At 41.5% G+C, this 25,542-nt stretch overlaps 2 protein-coding genes across 3 annotated transcripts; both read left to right on the forward strand.

The window, feature by feature from the left end:
* Positions 1 to 1,622: 1,622 nt before the first annotated feature.
* Positions 1,623 to 5,139, forward strand: fxyd11 (FXYD domain containing ion transport regulator 11). Of its 2 annotated transcripts, XM_034103377.1 has the most exons (7): positions 1,623 to 1,707; positions 3,467 to 3,511; positions 3,692 to 3,757; positions 4,041 to 4,055; positions 4,194 to 4,268; positions 4,420 to 4,444; positions 4,590 to 5,139. In XM_034103377.1, exons 2-7 carry the CDS (start codon positions 3,478 to 3,480, stop codon positions 4,618 to 4,620), a joined length of 246 nt encoding a protein of 81 aa, XP_033959268.1. In that variant the 5' UTR covers positions 1,623 to 1,707; positions 3,467 to 3,477; the 3' UTR covers positions 4,621 to 5,139. The 2 variants fall into 2 exon arrangements, with proteins under 2 accessions (XP_033959268.1, XP_033959269.1); XM_034103378.1 differs by lacking the exon at positions 1,623 to 1,707 and having other exon boundaries at positions 3,422 to 3,511.
* A 428-nt stretch (positions 5,140 to 5,567) lies between these two features.
* On the forward strand, positions 5,568 to 25,542 carry fxyd3 (FXYD domain containing ion transport regulator 3). Its single transcript, XM_034102833.2, has 8 exons — positions 5,568 to 5,772; positions 19,909 to 19,951; positions 20,791 to 20,823; positions 21,135 to 21,158; positions 21,256 to 21,330; positions 21,446 to 21,482; positions 22,126 to 22,169; positions 24,814 to 25,542. The coding sequence occupies exons 2-8, from the start codon at positions 19,918 to 19,920 to the stop codon at positions 24,831 to 24,833; spliced, it is 267 nt and encodes an 88-aa protein (XP_033958724.1). The 5' UTR covers positions 5,568 to 5,772; positions 19,909 to 19,917; the 3' UTR covers positions 24,834 to 25,542.

The raw sequence follows: 25,542 nt of genomic DNA on the forward strand, positions 1-25,542 counted from the left end.
GGGGCAGACCCCCACAAAGACAAAATAAATGTACACACGTAAGGTCATCATCTTAACAGTTGTTTATGCTCATCGAGTCATCCGTGAGCAGAGCATGAAGTTGGCATGCATATAACAGCTGAATGCGGCGATTACCATGTTGTTCAGCAAAACGCCTCACAAACGTATTAAGATCAACAACTTTAGTGCGTTTTGATTCAATGCTGAGTACAGCCAAACTTGACAGTCTCTTCTCTGTCATTGTAGACCGCAAAGACCTCATTCCTTCCGTGTACTTGGGTCCGAATGCGCCGTTCCGTTCAAATGAAATCGCCGCAAATCAAATTTCCTCGCTCGCGCCAGGGCCGGGGGAGGGGTTACAAGGCTCGCGTCTTGTGCTGCATTCACTTGCACTCGGACATTAGGGATTTTCTCTCATAAATGTCCGATGCGCCACATCTTTATTTCAAAACAAAGCTGACGTTTTCTGCCAGACGCTGTCTCCTCTTTCACTTTAGGTAACTTCACTAAAAATCGATCCATGTTGCCGCTCGCATAAAGTTCGCTGAAGTTAACCAGCTAGATTTCATTGTTTCTCGTTATTTTCTTCTCACGCTGCGCCTCCCCTGAAGCTCTCTGGCGCCCCCAAGGGGAGGTGCGCCTCACACTTTGAAAACCGCTGCTCTAACCTATCATAATGAAGTCAGTATGAAAATCCCTACTTCCTGCCAATGGTTATTAAAGAAAGAAAATGTCGGACAACCATGAGACCAACACAGCACAATCTACTCCACATAGAGAGGAGCAATGAGGTAAATAGATATCTACAGAGTCAGGGAACACATGATGCACTGTACATGCACACACAAACACACACACACACACACACACACACACACACACACACACACACACACACACATTCACTCGCCTTGTCTTTGCCCCAACTCAAATGTAAGATTACACTTGAATAGGAATAAATGTATCTTTAATCTGTGCAGTTGTGATGATTTGTTCTTATTATATCATAGTTGTCCCTCTCTTCATATTTCCCATATTCACTTTTAATTTCTGCTACATTTGCTATGTTGTTTAAACAAGTTGTAGTCAAGAGTTTGTGATTCATGTGATGTGTGAAGGCAATATTGCTGGTGGATCACTGGCTACGTGGATTGGATTTAATGTTTACAGTCCCAGTTTTAGAATCAAAGTGGTGAAGCTGATGTCAGTTCCCACAGGGTCCACTGTTGAAACATAATGTCAAAAATAATTCAGATTTGAATTCAACCCATTTTTTTTAAGGCATAACACTTTTTGTTAATGTCTAACTTTTCCTTCTTCTTTATGTACAACATTAATATATATATATTTGACTTCATTAATCTCAGGCACCACAAGCTGCCTCTGTATATGAAATATACAATGTTAATAAACTTGCCTTGTCTTGTAGAGTGTATTAAAGTCAAATGTACTCTGAAACAAGTTAATAATGGCTTTCACTCCATCATGCACACGCTGATGTTTATGGAATAACATTGCCACTGGCTTCCTATTTGTACATAAACGCACCATCACACTGGACGCGCTGCACACACTAACGTTTATATCCCAAACAAAGAGGAGGAGCAGCCGCTTCATATTCAGGTAAATTAGAAAGTACACATTTTTGACCGGCCAGTGTCTTGGAACCTTCACACGCACTCCTCTGCTCCTGAACCGTCAGCTCAGGTAAGCCAAGGGATGATGGAGCAAGGCAGCATGGGAGTCAGGCTTAGGGGTCAAGGTCACCTTTTGACATAAAAGTCTATATTAAGGGGTTCTCAAGTAATTATCAATTATGTTCAATGTATTTTAGTGTGAGAACAGAGTGTGTTGAACAAGCAAAGATAGTACCAGGAATTTCAGTAGTTTACTGATATGAGTTTTTGCTTTAGAGATTTGGATAGAATATATTACACATTTTGTAGCGAACATGCTTGAGATTAACATGAATTGTTTATTGCTAATTGTAAATTGACTGCTGCGTGTCATATATGACATTATGCCTGTGTATAAAATGCCCTACAATGATGTATGGGTGGATTTCTGCAGCCTTTTTGCCATCTTTAAAGAAACAACAATTGTTTTCAAATAGAATTATGATGTTTGAAAAGCCCAGCACTGCAGTGACTCTGTTAACAACATAGTAATGAATGCAGGGGATGTTGGCTGAACATCAATAAGAATGGAAGGAAAAACCTTTTAAAATAACTTTAAACCAAGACAGATAGTTTGTTACGTCGGTTGCGGCTGTGTCTTCTGAAAGTTGGACGCATTTTAAAACATGGGATCTTGAAGACAGAGGTCTGTGCATAGTTTGACCTTGGCTAATGTCATGCTAAACTGATAGCTGCAATAACATTAATAGATGGAGGCCTAAGGACATGATAAGGAGTTTTGTGTATTGACTTCATTTTCATTTCCTGAAAATCTGGTGCAAACTTTATATATCTGCAAGAACAACATGCAAGCGTGTAAAAAGCATGAACCATGTTTTATCTGTTGCTGAGTTCACTGTGATATAACAAACCAGGATGTTAAAAAACACATCATTTATTCAGAGAGAAATAAAATAAGCAAACAGAGAGGAAAAGCACTGATTTCCAAAATGCGGTGAATCCAACCTCATGGGTGTCCAAGATCAGTCAAGGTTATAGTAAGGTCAATGAAAAGTCCTGTTGCACTTACAATTCAATTATTTAAATAAGATGTCTGAACAACTTTTCTGAATAAGGAACTGACATAAAAAGGATTATACAGTAGCTCAACCTAATTCTATCTAAGTATGTTTTTAATAAATAAAAAACCCCAAAAGAACAGAATGTTAATCTTTATGATTTGTTTAATATATCTGTCTATCAACTCTATAAAGTCAGTTATAGCTGCTCATATGAGGTTGAAAAGTGAGAGACAGAAAAACCACAGGTTCAAATCTCCTCTGTAAAGCACATGACAGTGTTTGGCCTGATTGGATTAGCTTTTTCTGGAGTTTGATGGAAAATTGTCAGGAAACCTGCTGGGTTTCACCACAAGACAAAAAATGATCCTCTGTTTACTCTCAAAACACCCAGAATGCATCCCTGCTGACGAGACACTGACCTCTCACACAACAAGGACATTCTCTTCCCGGGGAGAGGGGGAAGTGTGTGTGTGTGTGTGTGTGTGTGTGTGTGTGTGTGTGTGTGTGTGTGTGTGTGTGTGTGTGTGTGTGTGTGTGTGTGTGTGTGTGTGTGTGTGTGTGTGTGTGTGTGTGTGTGTGTGTGTGTGTGTGTGTGTGTGTGTGTGTGTGTGTGTGTGTGTGTGTGTGTGTGTGTGTGTGTGTGTGTGTGTGTGTGTGTGTGTGTGTGTGTGTGTGTGTGTGTGTGGGAACATTTTTTCTTTTATTGTCTCTCACGATCATGTCCTTTTTTCTTCTCCATGTCTTTATCTTTTTCTATCTGACTCTTAGTTGTGTTAAAGATGGGACACCTCACTATTGTGGCTGTTATAGCAGGTAAATACAATGCCAAAGTCTATGTTTCTATTCAAGGAAAAATATAAGCATTGAATAGTTAGCTTGTTTGAAAAGCTTACCAATGCAGTAACACCATTTATTTCTGAAAAACTCTGGAGCAAGGCAGGGGAACTCGCCATCGTCCAAATTAACATTTATTTTTGTCCGATTCTCTTTCAGTTCTCTTCACCCTGTTTGTGGAAATCGAAGCAAGTAAGGACCAAACTCCACTTTCACCTGAGACTGGTTTGTTGAGAAACTGGTGTTGGGAATAAATAAAAGACACATTCACTTGTATTGCCATAACAATGGCCACATTCAAAGCAAGCGAACTGTTACCATACCAAAATGGATGCTTAAAAACAACAACATTTAACCCTGACACATAGGCCTATGAGTTGTTGCTGCCAACTGTCGCTCACTGGGTGAAAATCTTGTAAATCTTTTGAAGCGAATTGAAGTATGTCCTGTCACTAATGTTCCTTTCACTTTTCTTGTTTCTCCTCCTCCTTGTGTGTTTGGTCTGCAGATCCATTTGCTTACAGTAAGTACCGACATTCTTATCTCCTGCTTCTTATAATCTGCCCAATATAACCTAGAGTGCAGAGTATCACTTACATTATCCATACAAAACATTCTTTGGAATTGAATTCTTACCCTGTCTAACAATATTGTTTAACAGACTATCAAAGGCTACGAATTGGAGGGCTAGTCTGTGCCAGCTTGTTGTTTGCTGGAGGACTCATGGTTTTATTTTGTAAGTAACTGACACCTCACAGATAAATAAATCTACATGTTAAACCTATCAAAGCAAAGCTATTCCAACATGAGAATCAGAGAAGTAGTAAAAGTATCGACTGTGTGTTGTGAGTGTAACCTCAGTAACACGTCCTACTTTGCCTTCACAGATACCAGGTGCACCAGGAAGAACAAGTATGTTTTTTTTCTAAATCTCTTTCTGAACTTTAACATGTGACTTGCCCCCTCTCTTATTGTCTCCCTCCCTCCCTCTCTTTTTTTTTTTCTTCCAAAACCGCCATGCTAACTGCCACTCCTGCCATCCTCTCTTACCTTGTAGAAAAGTGGAAGATGACAACAGTGAAATCTGATCGGGGGTATGACTGATAAACCGGTTCCGGCCAGGAAGAAGAGCTGAAAGGCAAGGAGCGGAGAGATGTGGCTGCATGGTGGGGGGTGTTTTTGTAAGAAAACACACAGGTTCATATGATTACACCTGTACAGACCTGTGCAATACTGTTTAAGCAAGATGTAAAAACAGTCTGTACATGTCCCTGTCATGAGTATGATGAAATAAATGTGTTCTTGTTTTTCAAATGTCTATCCACTTTGCCCAAATCTGATATGTAAACTGGTATGTGTGTCCCCTAAAAGCCCATAGACCTTCACAATTAACACATTCTGCTTAGTTTGGTCAATACCATTATGATGCACACGGATATGCTGCATTATTATAAACATAAAGTGGTGTTTAGTCATTTTGGCCTGCTGTTGTTTGCATGTCTTGCTGTATAATAAAATAGTTGGATAAATCATGTTGTAAACCATTTTAACCTTGACAACATTTGAAAAAGATTTAAGAAACATTTGGCTTGCATATCAAAATTGAAAATAAATTACTCCATGCTAAACCAAATTGTAGTATGTCAGTGATTTTTTTAAGGGTAGCTATGTAGCCTAGCTTGTTTTACTCTTTGACCTTTAGTGACCTTAACTTCAGTTATTATGACTTCCCATGAGTTACTATAACTGTTGTATGTATTATTACATTATATTACCATATTATTACTATCACTTGTCTTTGCTACAAATGTGTTGCTGTTCTGTTAGGCCTCTCAATATGTATAGCCCAAATATCCCAGTGAAGTAAATCAGCATAACTCGACAAACTTCGGCGTCCTCGTTCTCGACAAGCAAACATTAAAGGTTCCTCCTTCTCCCGGCGCTCGGTCTGACTGATTCTGGGTCAGCCTCCACGCCCCGCTCCTCATTAGCTTTCCGCTCTCCTGCTGCCAGCCAAAAAACTTTAACCGACCCAGGACCAGGACTCACGGACAAAGCTCTAGCGTTTCAAACTCAGCCCCCTTTTCTAAAACCCAGCCAACCTGTAGAGTGTCACCGTGCTACGGAAGGCAGGGTGTTGGCGTGCTGTGTGGAGGAAAGTCGCTGTTTCTGACTCACATATCCGCCTTCTTGAGAGAAAATTCCTCGTTTTATCCGCTGCTAAACTCAACTCGTGGGAGGTAAGTGTTGAACAAAGAAATGTGCTAATGTTTGCCAGAAGTTCCTTTATTTAATAAAAAACATGAAATACTTTACAATAATCCAGGCTAGTGCGCAAGCATCTTTTAGGGCAAAAATAAGCAGTGTAGCTAATGTTAGGCTAAGTTTTATGAAACATTGTATGTAACTTCACATGTTTTTCTGCAGTAAAAAACTTTAATTGCTTTATTTTCTTATTTACGGTTCTTTTGAGTTACTTCAAAGATTTTGTATGGAAATTCTTAAATTGGCTATGTCATAACTCGTCCTAAGCTTATGATGTTATTCGGCTGACATTTTTAGTCAATTCAGGACAATAGAACGATACGCGCCCATGGAGCAATGTGCGTATCACGGCCAGCGTCCACTTCACGCGCTATGATGCCATCGTAAACGATTTCGAAAGTTTTGAAGTATATATGATGCCATTTGTGTACTGTGTCTTTTTTACTTTTAGTGCTTGTTTAAACCCATCAGATAAGAGAACACTGCCTAAGTAAATCTGGTCGTAACGTTTTTATATTTGATGCTTAGCCTTATCCTCTTATACCATTTTCAAAATTAGCATTAGGCTGCTAACATTATATATCAGAGTGGACCTGTAACACACTGCATTATTTACTGAACACATACTGGAAGGTGTGTGTGTGTGTGTGTGTGTGTGTGTGTGTGTGTGTGTGTGTGTGTGTGTGTGTGTGTGTGTGTGTGTGTGTGTGTGTGTGTGTGTGTGTGTGCGTGCGTGCGTGCGTGCGCGCGTGCGTGTGTGTGTGTGTGCGGTGCAGTGGTGATAAGAGCAGTGGTGATAACAGTTTGCTACTATGTGGCCCAAGGACACATTGAGACATGAACAGTGAGGAATATCTGTGTTGTATAATCAAAAATACTTTTGTTGTTTTAAGTCAAAAGCCTCCGCATATATATATTGGTAGGAAACAAGCATATTCACACATTTTAGGAGCTGTGACCTTCAAACATTAAGCGTATTCGTTTGAAGATATGATGAGTTAAGTGGTTACCATCTTGTTGTCATCAATGCATTGTATAAGCGCTGTTATGGGGCAGTCTCTTCATTTTGTTTATAGGGGATGTGGGTGTGGGACAAAATGCCTCAAGCAATTGTCTGAATATAAAGGGGTAGATATGTTTACGTCTGCCGGGTTGTTTTGTTTTACATAATCCACGTTGGATTTTTTTACCCATGTTTACAGATACAGATTGTGTTGTTGTGGTTCAACAAGAAACCATAGATCAGTTCTAGTGTCTATTGACCACAATATGTTAATCTTTACAGTAAACATTGGCCCTTAATAAATCAATTGTGCAAGAGACACAAAATGACAATAGGGAAGAATGCAGGGTTTTTTGCATTGGAGGTTGCCATGACGTGCTGCGAATGTAACATACTCTTTGCAAGAGATCTACACTGTCCTGCAACAAGTAACTGAAGAACACTAATAACTAAGGTAGAACTGAACAGAAAGTGGTGGCAACAATGTACAGAAACCCAAAGTACATTAACATTCCTAATCACATTCTATATCAAATGATATTTAGCAGTGCAAGAGAAGATCCATTTAAGTTTCCTTTGCTCCATGCATTATACATGATGTGTTCATATTTTATTAAATAGTAAGTCACCTATGTGCACAAATGCCCCCATGTGGATAACTAACATTTCCAGCAAAACAAATCAATATTTTCCATTAATGCTTGCATAGTAAAGAAAACAAGACTCAATGTTAGTTACCAAAGTATCTGTGGATAGGTTAGTGACACACTGTGAGCATTGTTCCCCTGCAATGTGATCTGTATCGGTATAGCAAACTTTAGGGATCATTTCAAACAAATGAGGACGGACTTTTTGACGGACTTGAATGCACCGTAGTCTCCTTTGATATGAATACAGTTGTTCAGCCTAAGAGAAGTGAAGCAGCGAGAGTTACAGGGTGAGAGACAGATATAGAGGGAGGGTGAGGGACGGTGGTGACAGACTTTCTTTCTCAGGTGAAACAAGCTTAGCTCAACGTGCTCACGTGACAACAATTCCTGAAAAAGACATGAGGAATGTGAACAGTTGGAGGAGAAAAAGTGAGAGCGCTCTCAGGCGAGACACTCTCCCTCCTCACCTTTCCTCACAACACTTTGCTGTCTCGCGAACACAGATTTAGAAACCTCAACAAGAAGACATTGATGTAACTGTGACCTTCCCTGTGTAACCACAGCGCTTTATTCTGCAGCCCAGGAACACAGCTCATCGTTTCCAATTGGTTAACCATAGTTATATTATAATACAACGACATCATACAATGACCTAAATATAACGCTTTCATACATTGAATACAAACCTGCAAGTTTCTCAATTTAGAATTGGTTTGTGTTTACTCTTCAATATGTGCTATATTAATATGATATGTAAAATGAGAGGAAGTGTACTCCATCTTTGAATCCGCTGTATGACTGCAGTCTGTTGTTGCTATCCGCTCACTGGGAACCTTGTGGTTACCATGTGTGACTCATGGCTCCAGTATGATCCCCTCCCTCTTACCTTCTATTTGTGTGTTCCTGCTCCTCCTCTTCCTCTTCTTCCCCAACTGCACTTTCCCTCGTCCTGCTGCCTCTCTTTCTCTCTCTCATTCCCCCGGGCTTTGATCCCTCTTCCTCCTTGTCTCCCTCTCTTGCTCACACTCTTTTACCAACTTCATTTTTTATTTTCTCCCTCTCTCTCTCTCTCTCTCTCTCTCTCTCCCCTCTCTCTCTCTCTCTCTCCCTCTCTCGTCTGTAAACTGCTTCCACTGAATCCCCAACACCATCTGTCCCTTCCTTTCTATCTCTCGCATACTTTCCTATTACATATTATAACTATAATGACACCAGTAGAGTGCAGACCTTTGCTGGTGCATTCAATTGCATCTCGGATGTTCCCATTTCCCAAGTGAGGAAGTCGTTCTTCACCATGAGCTTTATGTTGTAATATGGAATAATGATGGTGGAAAGCTTTGTATTTCCAGATTATTTTGACAGCACATTAATGCAGCAGAAATGCCCTTATGCCCAATGTTCACACAAGCAAAAACAAAATTGCTTACCAACTGGCCAGTTGTAACCCGTCCAAAATGTTAAGGCTTTTTCCTTGCCGCGTGCTACACCTTTTTCGTCAAGTTTACTCAAAATCAGGCCAGTAGTAGATTAACTGACAAAACAAACCAAATTCCAAACGACTAAACCTCTAAAAAGATCTGTAATCAGCTAGAAGAGAGAAAACATACGTTTAAATACGAAAAGTAACATTTTATTCATTAAAAAAAATAAAAAACAACCTCGGAAGTCATTGGCTTTATCAACAATATTTCCAGACATTCAATTACAGAGAAACATTATTAGCTTAAGTCCAAAGTAGATTCATTGCATAGTGTATTGGTAAAGTGGAGTGAAGTTGAAATCAAACTGTGTCTAAATAAAAGCTGGTTCTTTCTCACAGATGGCAAAGTAGGTTCACATTGTGTTTAGTTCACAACATGTGCGTGTGTGATGCACTCTGGAATTTAGTGCTGCTAATTTAGGAATAGAAAATACCACTGAGAATAGGCAGCTGTCTTTGTAGTGCAGCACAGGAACACACACACACACACACACCAGTGTTCAGCATTCAAATTGTTGGGTGGGGGGAGTTTTGGAAAAAGAGGACAAAGCAACGCATAGATGCTATGCATACAACATTTTGTACTTTTGATTACAGAATAGAAAAGGAATATATGTTTGTAAAAAGGGTTAATCTTTTGTAGACATGACGAATAGTGTATGTTCACGTGTTACATAGTCCTAATACATTTGCCCTGCTGTGACCCTGATTAGGATAAGCCGTTTTAAGAATGGATGCTGTAGTAGAACGCTTCGCTACATATTTATTTTGATATGACTATAAATGTTAGTTAACCAAAGACTTGACTGTGTGTGTGTGTGTGTGTGTGTGTGTGTGTGTGTGTGTGTGTGTGTGTGTGTGTGTGTGTGTGTGTGTGTGTGTGTGTGTGTGTGTGTGTGTGTGTGTGTGTGTGTGTGTGTGTGTGTGTGTGTGTGTGTGTGTGTTTGTTTGTATGTATGTCCACATAGTGGTTTCTATGTGTGTTGTCAGAACTTGTCACATAACTAAGTCACAAGGAGTGAACACAAAGCCAACTGGCAGCCTTTCTCTGTGTGTGTGCTCTGGGTCCCTTTGTGTGTGTTTTTGTTGCTTTTGTATTGGACTTTTTTTTTGTCAAACCTACATATTTCATTGTAGTGAGCACTCTCAATTGTGTTGCCCTGCTGCTAGACTTAAGAACAGGACATTAGGACAGTCTACCCCTGCAGATAGTATTCATCTTATTTGATCAGATTTTGAACTAGAATGTGTCTCAAATATTTAGGCCTCCACTTCACTACAATGAAGTTGAAAAGATTAACACTGGAGAGCACAACAAGTCAAAGTAGTGCGTGGGATACTGACTGAGTGGAGGATGCCGGAGTTTGGACTCTTTTGGCGACCTTGCAGCTCATTGTGTAACGTCACTGTGGGATAAGAGACAAAGAGAAGACAATAGTGTTGGAGACGGGCATAGAGCCTGGAAAGCTTGTACTCCGGGGACTTAGTTAGCAAGGGATACATTAGTGGGGGAAACATAACAAAGAGGAGAGGAGAGGGGTAAAGGAGCAATGACACACAGAGGTTTAAAGAGGAATGGAGACGAGACAGGCAGAAGAGCAGTGTGAAACAGTGAGTTGATGCAAACAGCTTCAAGCTTTCCACACAAGGGAAAGGAGTGTCCCGCAGTATGATGGATGGAAGGAGCAGGCAGTGATAGTAAACAATGAGACAGTTCTAAAGACAGGGAGAAAAAGAGATGCAGCTGAAAACAAACAGGCAGAGTAGCATGACCAGAACAGAAAACTCTTTATTAGCTGGAACCAGGCGGAGAGATGTGGCTCCGCAGGGAATTAGTAGGCAGGGGGAAAGAAAATACTTTACACATGATGTCTTCATCTTCAAGGTATTGAGTTGTGTTTGCCTTTTTTGGTATCAAACATTTGCTGAATATGATTGTTGTTAGTTTTGTTAAGTTGTATGTATCGTGAAACTATAACTAAATCAAATCTGAAACAATTTACAGGTTATTGGACAAATGTATCTCCAACTGTTTTGATCTATAGCCGCTTTCTACACCCAAAGAAAGGGGCCACATCTGCTGGTCCGCGCCTCTCCAGAGTGAGGGTGTACTGCATGTCTTTGTCTCATATGTTAGAATACTGAACATCTTCAGGTGTTAGGCTTTTAGTTGGACAAAACAAGCAATGTGAATAGTTGACCATGTGCTCTGGGGAATTGTGATCTCCATATTTGTTTTCAAATGTTTACAGTTAAAGCAAGTTGTCTGCTAATCACAAAAACAAAGAAGCAGATAAATCAACACTGACTGCAGGCCTTAACCAATGACATTTGATATTGTAATGTTGTGTTGTAGAAGCACTCAGCTTCGAAGGGATGTTAAATGTCCAATGTACGTATCCACCAGCAGGTTGCTCTTTTCTTTGAACCAGCCATACAAGGATTTGAATCCCGAGCCCTCCCCACCTGGCTCCGCCTTACACTAACATTTACTTAGAATATAATCTTCAAACAGGGCCAGGGAGCCGCCAACTATTCTTCACTCCCCTGCTTTATGTTCCTCACCTTATTCCGTCTCTTTCATTTTTTTCTTTTTTTCTCCCACCTTTCCTAATTGTCTGAAACTCTTATCCCCACGTTGCCGCCCGTGTCTTCCCTCTCTGCTCCCTGTGTGGCTTTCTCCTGAGGTCAACCATTCTCTGGTGGCTCTTGGCCTGTTTCCCATCCTCTACATTCCCCTGGCCTGGCCTTGGGTTGCTGTGGAGTGGTTCGCTCATCCTGCTCTTTTATTTCTCTCTTCCTAACAAACTCCAAGTACCAACAGTAGGCAGACACGTTGTCTTCTCAAAGGTCACTTTTCATCTATGTTCGTACAGATCTTAAAGGAGAACAATCTTTACTATAACATCTTTCAGGTTTTTTCATCCCGAAACTATTTCAGTTATGATTCATTCTGTTTTTAAAACACTATGTTCTCTTGTGTTTTCTCTCCAATTAATACCACCCTTTGTCGAATAGAAAGCTTAAGATTAAAACAAACCGTTTACTCTGAAGGTATTTGAGCGAACTGAGAGGACAGCTGTAAAGGCTAAGCTGTAGCTTTAGCAGGAATTCAGAGCAGCGCACGAGGCAAACTCATTTGCCTAGATGCTCCCATAAAGCCTCAGGGCAGATCTGACCCAGTTTGACCCCGAATGTCAACCAAATGATGATTATTTATGCTTGCATGTTTGGGCTTCACTCACCTGAATGCCAGTTTGAAATGGGCATGTGTGTTTGTTCTTCCCTGAGTGCTCTGAAAAGTGCAGTAAGTGGAAAATCACAGTTGTGTTACTTAAGGTGTGTCCGCTCCCAGTGCACATGTTTCCTGTGCTGATTCAACATGGCAGCTAATGCAGTGTTGACCCATCAGAGACACTCAGACAGTGCTCGGGATGTAACTGCAGCTCTCAGTAAATGTGCTTATGTGTTAATGATAATGTCGGTGGCATGCTTGTAAATGCTGCCTCACTGTCAGGACAATACTCAAAATGAGAGAGTATTAAGTCAGATTTGATTAATTATTTGGGATTCCAAAAAATAAGAACATCTCTATTGACTCATGGTACTTCAAAGCTAACCATCTATGGACCAATGTACACTTGTTATGACATTAAAACGCCATTACAGGCAGGAATAGCTTTAGAAGGATGAGTGCACACTAACATTGTTTTCATGGATTTTCTTGTCAGCATTGCAAGTGAAAGCTATTTAAAAAAACTGGACAGTTGCCGCAGCAAGGGACAAAATGCACCTATAGTACTGTACATTATATGTGCTATATGATAGAATGAATTGAAAAACAACAAAACTAAAACTATGATCGAAGTACTAGAGCTTTCACATGGCATCAGTGTAATGCATTATGCAGAGGGTTTAGTTCTCCTAATAAGGCCCCGGCCACACGAGGATGAAAACGGCTAAACGCAATCGCAAAAAAGCTTCCGTCCACACGCAATATTCACCGGATAGTAGGCTTGTTTGAGACGCGCTGCGGCTCGCCTCGAAAGTAGACAAGAATAGCCGATCGTAGCCGGGGGAGGTCTCAAAAAGCTCGTCTGAAGTCGGACAGCTCGGAGTCGGCTTCGTCTTCTCTCGGTTTTTTGGCGGATTGCAAACAACTTTAAGGTGCATACCGCCACCTCCGGAGTCGGCTTGACTCGGTTTGCATTTATAAAGAATACACACATGTGTTTAATCGTTAATGTCAGATATGTACTAAGTAAATACATTTGTTCCTGCTCAAGATTAGATTCAACTTTATTGTTATTGCACATATTACAGGTACTGAGACCACGAAATACAGTTTAGCTTCTAACCAGGTGCAACAAGCAGCGAAGTGAAAAGTAATGTACACAATCTACAGAATAACATATAGAATGAATTGAATGATGAATAAACAGTGAGGGGTATGAATACACTAGATATCAGCATGTGAGCAGTATGAACAGTGTTGTATGAATATGCTAAGATAAAGTATGAAAACGGTAAGCAGTGCAAATAGTATAAAATATATAGATATTAATTTCATGATGATAAACATTGTGGAACAATGATGAAAAATGGGAATGGATGTGGCGACGTAAAACTGACACAAACCAACAACAAACTTTTGCCAGCCAATTGGAGAGTTTCATCAGCAGCACGTGGTAAAAACCACCAATGAGCGCTCAGATCGAGATACCAGCGAGTCGTTTCCCATCAAGCATTTCGCTTCCGCAGCTCGTGGAGAGGAACTGCGCCGCCGCGCCTCTCAAGGCTGCGAGATTTCAACGTCTCATGTAGGCGAGCCTCCAGAGCAAGTCGGACAAAATGACTAACCATCATGCAATGCACTAGCAAGACGTTGTTCGAAATTGCGCAGAAAGAGCATACTATTACGATTTATATGTATTTATTGTATCAGTACTCGCAAACATTAAAACTAAATGTGTCCTCTGCATTTAACCCAGCGCAGCACCCGGGGACCAAATCTGGTTCCACATTCCGTCTATAACATTTTACAACCTGAACAGTCAAACAAAGATACAAAACACATATTTCAGCTGCCAGCTTCATGTTGCTGGCATTGTCGTGGACAACGGCTACTCGCTTATAATTCGGAATGGCCAAGGCGTCCGCCACTTCTCCAAGCTGTTCTGCAATATTTACTCCCGTATGGTTTACTTCCATTACTTTGGTTTCCAAAACAAAGTTACAGAGTTTCCACTCGCGAGTTATGAAATGACAGGTGACAGCCATATACGCCTCCATACGCACCGAGGTGGTCCAAATGTCCGTTGTAAAACTTACGGCAGTTGAGTTTTCAATCTGAGTTACAATTTGGTCTCGGTGATCGCTGTACTTCAGAGACATGGCATCTAAAATACTGGAGCGTTTGGGGACAGTGTAGCCGGGCTCCATCTTCTTCATTAATTTTCTGAAGCCTTCGCCTTCGACTATGTAAATGGGTCTCATATCCATAGCGATGAAATGTACTATGGCATCTGTTATCTCTATCTTTCTTTTCTCCGTTATCGTTTTTTTTAACTGTAGGGTCTGCTGTATTGTTGAGGATGTTGATGGCTGGGATGCGTGGGGATGCACCTATGGCCACAATGTATTATTAGGCTGAGCTACTCAACTTTATGCCAATAATTGCCTTAGCCCCAGATGTTCCCACATTACTCCTATTATTTTCACTATGCTGATAAAATTAAAAAACTAATATAAAAAAACAATTCGGTTGCTTGCTTGCAACTATTTTCCAAGCAAAGTAAGTGCACGTTTTTATCATGTTTAACGTTACTGTTTAAACGGCGGATAAAGCAGCTTCATCATGGCAACTTCACAACAGCTAAGCTAAGCTAGGCTACAGCATCCAGGTGACTTTTCAGAGTTGTTGTGCCACCGTGGTAGGCCAGTTTCTTATCACATATTTGGCACACTACCTTCTTTTTACCGTCGTCCAATTTAAAATGGTCCCACACAGCTGAAGTCTTCGGCATTTTATGGGTGAAACGAGGTGAAGCGAGGTGAAGCGTGCCGTTTGCGTTCGTGACTGTGAACAGTGAACGCAATGTCAGGAGCACAGGCTGAGATTGTATATATTTCCGCATTTTAACAGTGCAATTCAAAAGTATAAATATAGTATAAGAATATGGCAATTCGCCTTTATTAATAGCATACATTTAGAAAAATATATTAATTTGTTTGAAAAATATTTTATTTTTAAAAATATTTTTTTGTTTGGAAAAAAAAAAAAAAACGAATATCCGAATAATGAAATTGAAACCCGAATAGTTGGCCAACGAACGAATATTCGAATAGTCGAATATTCGGGTACAGCCCTAATACACGGAGCCTCTCTTTTTCCTCCCTCTCTTCGGACAGCGTCAGTGTCTGTCTCATGCAGCATCTGATCCAGGAATGAGTGACCCGGCCGACAGTAAAAATAAACATTTATAACTGGTTTAGGGAGTTTGTCAGGTAATTAAAATAGCTAAGGGCGATGATCTGACTTGAAGTGTGTGTTTTGCTGCAGCGGGAGGAGCTGCAGGTGAGCAGAGCTGCGTGTCTCCGTCATTAGACTTCACTCGCATTTATGTCCATATCGAGAGAAAGATAAATAATCTGAATTCAGTGTGCAGGTTACTTTGACGCGGGGGTGAGCAGCAGAGGTGGGGAGAGGCGGGGCTATTGCCTCATCATTATCAGAAAATTATCGTTTTGGGCGTACACACGGAGCCGTTGGACCCCCCAGAGCGTTGCGTATGTTGTTCTATCCACCTTGGGACCCGTTATCGTTTCCCCAGTCGTTTAGTGCCGTATTCGGTCGTCCTCGTGTGGCCGAACGGTCTATATGACACTAAACAGTAACGCAAACGACCGTTTTCATCCTCGTGTGGCCAGGGCCTAAGTCTCCATTAGAGCACTTTGTACCCATCAACATCAGATCCAGTTTCTGTGTGAGTGTGAAAGAGTCATGCGGCTTTCACACCAGCGCTTTTCAGTTTCTAGCTCCAAGCGGGAGCTTTTCTGGTTCAGCTCCGGTTTCCCTTTTCAGCTCCCGCTCTGTGCACACCGCCCACTGGCGCCCCAGAGCTGCCCCAGAGCTGCGTCATGACGTCACCGTTTACATCGCTGACTTGCTCCCCAACGGCAGACATTACGGTGCTCACAACAACAACAACTGCGTCGGGTCGATGATCGTGTTGCTTTTAATCACACGAAGCCAGAATAAATTGAATAACGACTTCTCCAACCTTATACTTTTCTCCAGAGTGCCGTGGTTCATTGTTTATTAATGTGTTTCTGCAGCATTTACCGACCGCTGCAGTGCTGGCTGCTCTTCCACGGGAGTTTATTCTCCCGTTAGCTCCCGGTTAGCTCACACTGCAGCGGCCGCTCTAAAGTATTCACTGTCCGACTCACACAAGCAGCTGATGCATATCCCCAGTTCCCCTTAGCCTAAGTGAATGTGTGTCAGTCTGAATTGACACTGTTTGGTATCACAACGCTGTTATGAAAGTTTCTCTGGTATAAAACGGGTGATGTTAGCATAGCAACCGAAGCTAAACTGACTACTTGCATCCGATAGCTGCAATAATACAAAACAACACATCTGCCTCTCTCCACAATGATCGATAACAGTGAACGGATGGTCAAAGTAAGGCACAGATAAACAGAATCACACGAAGCCTGGTTAGTGTTGCCTGACTTTATAAAGTGTGTTTATAGGCACTACTGCTTGTAGGCAGGCATAACAGTCGACCCATGGGAGGTGGGTTTAGTTTCCTGCGCGCCTCGACGTAAGAGAGACGTAAGCGACGTCACCTCTTAGCTCCAAAGCTCTTGCCTCTGGACCGACAATTTTTTGGAGCTGGAAATGAAGCGGATTCCGGAGCTAAGAGCCGGCGCCGCTCCGGTGTGAACAGGAAAACCCGGCGCTTTTCAGGCTCTAGCTCCGAGCCGGAGCTGAAAAGGCGCTGGTGTGAAAGGGGCAACAGAGAGACCACTTTGTATCTGAATGGATCTGATTCCTTTGTGTGCTTCAGAGGAAGGGGATGCATGTTCTGCAAGAGTGTCTGTGTGTTTAAGTCCTGTTGGAGCCCCTCAGAAAACACAGATATGTTGCATCAGCTCTCTGTTGACTCTGTGGGCTGGTGCTATCCAGTTTGGAGGACAGCTTACCAACATTACATTGCATTGCATTTAGCTGACGCTTTTATCCAAAGCGACTTACAATAAGTGCATTCGACCAACAAAATACAAACTTGAAGAAAACAGAATCATATAAGTACATCAGGCATCATAGAGCAAAATCATTTCAAGTGCTACTCAACTGGATTTAGGTAAGCCAGCCCTTTATTAGTATATAAGTGCTTTGTTAATAGTTCTATCGCTCGAAGTGGAGTCGAAAGAGATGAGTTTTCAGTCTGCGCCGGAAGGTGTGTAAGCTTTCTGCTGTCCTGATGTCAATGGGGAGCTCATTCCACCATTTAGGAGCCAGGATAGCAAACCCACGTGTTTTTGCTGATGGGACCTTGGGTCCCCCTCGCAGCGATGGTGCAGCGAGCCGTTTGGTTGATGCAGAGCGGAGTGCACGTGCTGGGGTGTACAGTTTAACCGTGTCCTGGATTTAAGAAGGGCCAGATCCATTCGCAGCATGGTACGCAAGTACCATTGTCTTGAAGTGGATTCTAGCAGTTACTGGAAGCCAGTGGAGGGAGCGGAGGAGCGGCGTGGTGTGGGAACATTTAGGAAGGTTGAAGACCAGACGAGCCGCTGCATTCTGGATGAGCTGCAGAGGTCGGATGGCACATGCAGGTAGACCAGCCAGGAGGGAGTTCCCTCTCGAGTCATCTCTCAAGTTTCCTCTCCAGTTCCCTCTCGAGTCTGCTCTCGAGTCCCCTCTCGAGTCTCCTTTCAAGACACCCCTCCAGTTCCCTCTCGAGTTCCCTCTCGAGTCCACTCTCAAGTCTTCTCTCCAGTTCCCTCTCGAGTTCCCTCTTGAGTTCCCTTTCAATTCATCTCTCGAATCTCCTCTCGAGTTCCCTCTCGAGTTCCCTCTCGAGTCCACTCTCAAGTCTTCTCTCCAGTTCCCTCTCGAGTTCCCTCTTGAGTTCCCTTTCAATTCATCTCTCGAATCTCCTCTCTCGAGTTACCTCTCGAGTCCCCTCTCGAGTCCCTGTTCAAGACACTTCTCAAGTCCCCTCTCGAGTTCTCTCTCGAGTCTCTTCTCAAGTTCCTTCTCGAGTCTCCTCTCGAGTCCCCTCTCGAGTCCCCTCTCAAATCACCTCTCGAGTTACCTCTCAAGTTTCCTCTCGAGTTCCCTCTCAAGCCCTCTCTCGAGTTCCCACTCAAGTCCCTACTCAAGTACCGTTGGAGGTTCTGCTGGGGGTCCTGCCAACCCTATGTCCTGTCCCGTTGGAGGTCCCGCCGTCAACTCTCCTGCCGGGGGTCCTACCGGTCCCGTGTCCTGTGCCGTTGGAGGCCCCGCCGACTGCTCTACCGCCGGGGGTCCTGCCAACCCCATGTCCTGTTTCGTTGGAGGCCTCGACATTACATGTCTCGCCGGGGGTCCTGCCAACTCCTTGTCGTCTTCCGTGGGGAATCTTGCCGACACCTGTCCCACCGGCTCTGGTTACTGTCCGGTCAACACCGGCTCCGGCCCGGTCCCCTGAGAGCTGTGGTCTTCGCCCCTCCTCGAACGCTGCCTTGCCCCCGGGCCGTCCGCCCGAGAACCCCTTTTTGAACTCTGCCTTGCCCCCGGGCGGTCCGCCCGAATTCCCCTTTTTGAACTCTGCTCTGCCCCCGGGCCGTCCGCCCGAGATCCCTTCCTGGTCCTCTGCTTTTCCCCCGGGTCGTCCGCCCGAGATCCCTTCCTGGTCCTCTGCTGTGCCCCTGGGTTGTCAGCCCAGACCCGTCCTCCAGACCCCCTCCACCCACCCTGGTGGCCCTAGTTTTGTGTCCCTCCTCCGGACCCCCTCCACCCACCCTGCTTGAGGTTTTGGACTTTTGGGGGGGGGGGGGTTTTAGGACGTCTGGAATCCGTCCCTTGAGGGGGGGGTTCTGTCACGATCTGTCTTTATGGTGTCTTGTCTTGTCTATATCTGTTTTTGGTTTTCTGTCTGCGTTGTGTTTTGTCTTGTTTAGATCTGTCTGTGGTTCCCTGTCGTTTTCCCTGGTGTGTCTGATTACCCGATTGTGTTCACCTGGTGCCCCTGTGTTTTCTCCTCCCTCCTCACCTGTGTCTTGTTTGTGTGATTAGTCTTGTGTGTATTTAAGTTCTGGTTTTTCTGTCTGTCTTTGTCGGTTCGTCTTGTGTCATGACTAGTTCGTCGGTGAGTGTTCTGTTTTGTCTTTGTTTATCACCTAGCCTTGAAATAAAGGAATTTTCACTTTATTCTGCATTTGGGTCCTGCCTGCTTCACACACCGTAACATACTCAATAAAGCTCTTAGTATTCTACAAATGTTTAAATCAAAGTTAACCCTAGCAGTCAGTTAGTTCAGTTTTAAGGTTTTCAGTCAAATTACCTGTCCCAAGTTTCTGCCTGACAGATACTGCAGCGGTTTTGAGATTTAAAATCACAATTTCAGTCAGATCAACTACAGAGCATTGATACAGAGCACACACACTGAAACAGAGAAGTCTAAAAACAGAATGTTACTCACACAATTCTAGAAGTCTCCAGTTGCTTTCCTGTCAAAATCGAGTTGCACACCAACATGCGCACACATTTAAAATGTGATTATCTGTGCCATTGGGACTGGAGCTAATGATAGCCGTCAATGCACCACAGTGACTGTCGTGGTGAAGGCTTTAAATGGGTGTGCAAACAAAGCACTAAAGTAAAGGCACGTACTTTGTTAGTACAAGTTTTAATATCACTGAGGGGTTAACTAACATACTGGTTATTATTTGTGTTGATATCAGTGTGTATTTATTCCTGCAGGTAAAAAAGATGGCAAAGATCTGTGCTTTGGTGTTAATGACACGTGAGTATAATTTAATCACAGTATTTTTAAGAAATCCTTCATTACATGTCCTTTATACAGCAACATCCACTTCTTAAAAAGTCAGTAAGTAAATCCATTTCATAAGCAGTGCATGAATCAGTTTTAGTCAATAAGAGAACCCGTGATTTGTTTTCCCCACTTCCTCTGGAAAGAATCTGTCTTCCATCAGCACGCTACTTTTGCGACAATATAAGACAAAAGGCAGCTGAGTGCTGGAGGTATTCTTGTCACTGGTTTTCCGAGTTGACCCGCCCCCAACTCTGGATTTTAAACTGTCTAAACGTCTGATCTGATTGTGTATCCTTTAGAAATATCCTGTCAGAAAGTGAATCCCAAACTTAGTGAGGGCTGAAATAAAGAGTTATGCATTAACAGTCGTGAAAAGGTGAGGGGGATAACATCAACAGATCCTTAAGGGGTTGGAAAAGAGAAAACATGGGATGGATAAGCGACGAGAGATTGAACAGGCAGGGTTTTATCTATCATATTTAAACAGATCTGGATTTCCAATAAACGCAGCAGGATTCTTAAGGTGTTTCACTTATTGACACTGACAGATTAGATAATAAATGATTCCAGATAACATTCATGTGCCTGTCCTTCTTCACAATACCGAAATGTTTATATTAACATTAAGTGTGTGAGACCAACATGACTGAAACAATTCTGAGTATAATTACATTGTTAACGACACATTTGTATTTTAAAATATTTCCACAGCAATGGGATTGAGTTTTTTTTTGTCTTTTTCAAAAACCAAATGAGATGCTAAAGGTGTGCTTCACTTTATAACCTTGTCTCTTTCTAAACTCTTACAGTTGTGTCACTGGGGTTCGCGGAAGAACAAAAAAGTAAGTAATAATCCCTCAACAGTTAATATTTGAGTAATACCAAAAAGTGGTTCCATTAAAAAAGGGATGTCTATAGTTATTTGTAAAAGTAATAATATAAGAGGACAATAAGTCTTTTTTATTTAGTTACATTTGTACATGTTTGGAACGGCACTTTTCGGCTGTAATGTATTGATTTGTCAAACTAAGCCAATGTGTTTGGTAATCTCTCTGTTTCTGTTTACTCTATCTGTAACTGTTGGGCTGTACTTGTGAAAGCTTGTTTTTCTGCTGCTCAAACCAACTGAACATATTCATTTCTGTTTCTGCAGTGGAAGAAGACCCATTTAACTTTGGTAAGTTACTATTTTCCTACGTATCATTTTCACTATCGTTCGAATGTGTTGAGGGTTAAGGGTTTTTTCAAATGTTTACCATGTCTCCTCTGTGCAGACTACCACCAACTGCGAGTCGGAGGCCTGATTCTTGCTGCTGTCCTCTGTCTCATTGGCATCACCATCCTGTTCAGTACGATCCAAATTATGCACACACCACATTTCACCTTTACAGTCATTAACCAACACAAACACTGCACAGATACACAGATCTAAAGAAAGTCCACTCTTCTTGTCTCTTGTTTCAGGTGGCCACTGCAGGTGCAAGTTCAACCAGGACAAGAGGTGAGCCTTTAAAACATTAAATACTTGTTTAATTATTGTGGAAAATAGGGATATCAACCTTACTTTACAATCCCATAGGAATGTATTTCTTCTACCATTCTTTTTTTGTATCGACAAGCCTGTAGTTATAGTTGTGTCCACTAGAGGGCATTACAAAATCACCAATGAACATTTAAAATGACAAAATGTTTTGTTTGTTGACAACAATCCAGAAACATTCAACACATGTTTTTTGTTTGTTGACAACAATCCAGAAACATTCAACACATGTTTTTTGTTGTTGATGGAAGTGGCTGGTTTCTGCCATTTCTGCCAGCAAGATTTAGAAAACTCGATTGTTCATCAAATGTGTAAAAAAAAAACTTTGTTTGCACTTGTGGGTAGGCCTTCATCACGTCCGTTGACATCAACCAACACATATTTAAAATAAATACACATTTTAATAGGCATTTTAGCATTAGATTGATATATTATTGTTTACTCATAAATTCCATGAAATGTGTTCCTCTAGCCAGAGTGGAAACTCTCAACAAAGAACCATTTAAATGTATTATAATACTGTAAAAAACAGATCATAAAGTTTCAAAGAGGATTGAAGTATCTTGTTCTCCATCTCTTACGCTCTCCTTTTTTCTCTTTGCAGAGCGAGGACAGGAAGCAATGCTCAACAGATGCTTTCCGACCAAGGTATTGTTTGTTCACCTGCCAGAAAAATGTATATTAACCTACAAAGGAAATGTTATTTGTAGTTATAGTTGACTGTAAATGTCAACAGAGAAGATCACCTGTGACCACAGACACTTGACAGAAGAACATTTTTTTTATGTTACCTTCAGGTAAATTTATAAATACCTGTTTATAATAAAGAGATATAGATATAATAATAGTAATATTAAATATTAAGTTTCATGAAAATATTTTGTTTAACATAAATAATAAGTGAACACAATTTATAAAAAAAAAAAAAAATACTGCATTTAAGGTATGCAATTATATGCCGCATAATAAACAGGTTCTTCTCCCCCCGAAGACTTCATTACCCAGTTGTCCTGTTAATTTTCTAAGGTTATATTCACTCTGTCCATCTGTTTCTCACACGCAGACTGACACAGTATGGAAGTCTCCCATGGTGATGGCCTCAGATGACATGTAGCTCGCTGTCTAGCAGGTGGTGCTACTCTGGGAGTCTAGCATTCAGAAAGGGAGTGGGGGAAGTAGCGAGAGGCAGTGGATGGAGGCAGCATATCTTTTTTTTATGTAGTGGGGTAGCCATGGAAGATGCCCTCTTGAGATGCTAATTTACAGTTTGTACATTGCTAAGCTAAAGCCAGTTTAATGCTGATAATGTCAGTTTGAGTTTAACAGCTGTGATGTATGATATGCACAGGTGGCCCATATGGAAAAAGAACTGTTTGAGTGAGGGTGCGTGTTTGTCTATGCAAGTGGAAATTGCCATGGCAGTATGTCCTGGAGGCCTTTGCTGACACAAAACGCACACACACACACACACACACACACACAAATTGACTTTGTATTCATTATTATGTATATAATTTAGGCAGAGGAAGAATTGTAGTACTTGGGATCTGAGAAACTAGCTGAGCAATCGTTATTGTTAACAGTACAGAGTTGGTGAAACACAACATTTTAACATGAAACTGCTTTGATTCAGTGTTTTGTGGGTCTGTTCTCTTTGAAGAGGAAACCTCTGAGTAATTCTGCTTCGAGGTAGTGTTAATTTCGTCAGCTATCTTTTTATTTAGTTTTAGTCTTAGTCCTGTGTTAAATTTCCTTTTTAGTTTTAGTCATATTTAGTCACCTTCATCCTGTTTTTTTTATTCAAGTTTTTGTTGACTAAAAGTCTGAGCATTAGTCTTATTTTAGTCAAAGAAAACTAATTATTTTAGTCTACTTTTTGTCAATGAAAACTGTTGAGTCTTTTTTAGTCATCAGATTATATAGAACATTTCAGTCAAAAACTAGTCTAACCAAAACCAATAACTTGTCATTTTAGTCAAACTTATTTCACAATAAGATTATATCGTGTCCTTATTTGATGAAAAACACAGGTTGAATGAATAAGAAAGCAGCTTTGCAGAGAGACTCTCTGAGAGAGTATCTGGTCAGGTTTGTGGTGTTTTTACCAGCTGTGTTATGGCCACATTGCTTCCCTTCTGATAAAACAATGCATTCGCTTTTTTTCTCCGCCTCATTGTAGCGAAAATGGGCCCACATATCACATTGTTTCTTTCTCCCAAGCAGTGGTGGCGTTAGACTTTTTCATTGTCAGTCATTTTGACGGACAGGATCGTAACATTTCCGTCATAAGCCATTATTACCCGTCGAGTCTGTACACAACTCGTCACTCACTCGCGCTGACGTGGGGGGGGGGGACCACTGCTCCCAAGCACTGTTGTTGCCATTTTATTTTCTGTTAAATAAGGTTAGTTAGACCTGAGTCTTCCTGACAGTTCACAGTGTGCCGCTGGCCCGGTGTAATTCAAATGTACCGCCGCGCGCAGCACAGACACAGCTGCTGCCCAACCGCAGCACCGGAAATGGAACTGCTGGGAGATGTAATGTTATCTTTAATAATATTTCGTCTCCTCATTTTTCGTCAACGGAAGTAAAGAGAGATTTTGTCTTAGTTTTTATTTAGTAAACTACATTTTCGTCTCGTCACTTTTCGTTAACGATATTACATGTTGATTTCGTTACAGTTATTGTTTACTACCGTCGGTGCCGTCTCGTCTTCGTCTTCGTCTCGTTTTAGTCATGGAAAAAAAGGTCGTTGACGAACATATTTCGTCATAGTTTTAGTCAAAGAAATTAGCACTACTTCGAGGTAAAAGCCTTCTGAACGCCTGGATCTTACAGCTCTGGAAAAAATATAGACCACTCCAAATATTTCTTGGCAGCAAATATGTATGGCCGCCATTCCATTCCAGTGTCTGTTGACTTCCAACATGGATGTATAATGCTTCCAACACGGAGAAATGTAAATTTTACTTAAACACATATCTATAAATAATAAAACCACAGATATGAATATTTTTGCACTGGTCTCTTAATTTTTTTCAGATCTGTATATTATCAGAAAGACAAACTGAGAATATGCAAGTGGCCCAACGGAGCCTCTGTTGTCTGCCAAAAGAAAACTAAACGTAATGATATTCCTGAAATTGAAATTAGGCTTAAATAGTAATTGAACCACAGTGTGATTCACATCGTCAGAAGTCTGTGTCACCGAGTCTTTGGAGTTACTGATCACATTTTCAAGTATTAAAGTAATCATCTGAATTTGGAAACCTAACCTTCTGTCTGTCTGCAGGTCGTTCCTGCGAATGCTAGATGTCGACCAGAACACACACTGACTTCCCGAACCTGCAACCATCAGATAACACGGAGGAGGAGCAGCGGGATTTGACACATCCAACGAGAGGCTTTTGTTTTACTATTAGAGAGCAACAGAGAGTAGTCTGTGTACGGCTGTGAGGTGTGATGCTTTCTGCCTTGTAACTGAGCTACTGATCTGCAGCCTGCATCTTCACACACACACACACACACACACACACACAATGTGTCACTTTCATTTCAATTTACAGAACACATGATTTAGAAATAAAAAAGGCTATGACACAAATAAACTGTCATATGAATCTGTTTGATTAAGCTGAAAGTGACCTCATACAACAGTTAACAGAAACTATTTACCAAAAAATTCCTTAAGTGTCCACATGCTGAAGTTCTCTACTGCCGTCTGCTCTGTGTGTAAGGTCAAACATTGATGTAGATATTAGTCGCTTATTGTGCCAAACCTAACGTTCTGTCAATGCTTTCATGTCACATATATGAAATCCACCTATCATGAGTGTTTAAAATGTTGTTGATTAATAATAATTAGAAGTGAATTCCCATGTTTAGCTTTATGGAGGAAAGTAGTGGATTGTACTGTTCAGAAATACAGAAAAACTCTGTCATGTTTCTATAAAAGAACCTTGAAACAAACAAATATAAACTATGGAGTTTTTTTTGTTTGTGTGTCCAAGATCCAATTAAA

The sequence above is a fragment of the Pseudochaenichthys georgianus genome, chromosome 16 (assembly GCF_902827115.2).
Source record: "Pseudochaenichthys georgianus chromosome 16, fPseGeo1.2, whole genome shotgun sequence".
NCBI classification, from domain to species: Eukaryota; Metazoa; Chordata; class Actinopteri; order Perciformes; family Channichthyidae; genus Pseudochaenichthys; species Pseudochaenichthys georgianus.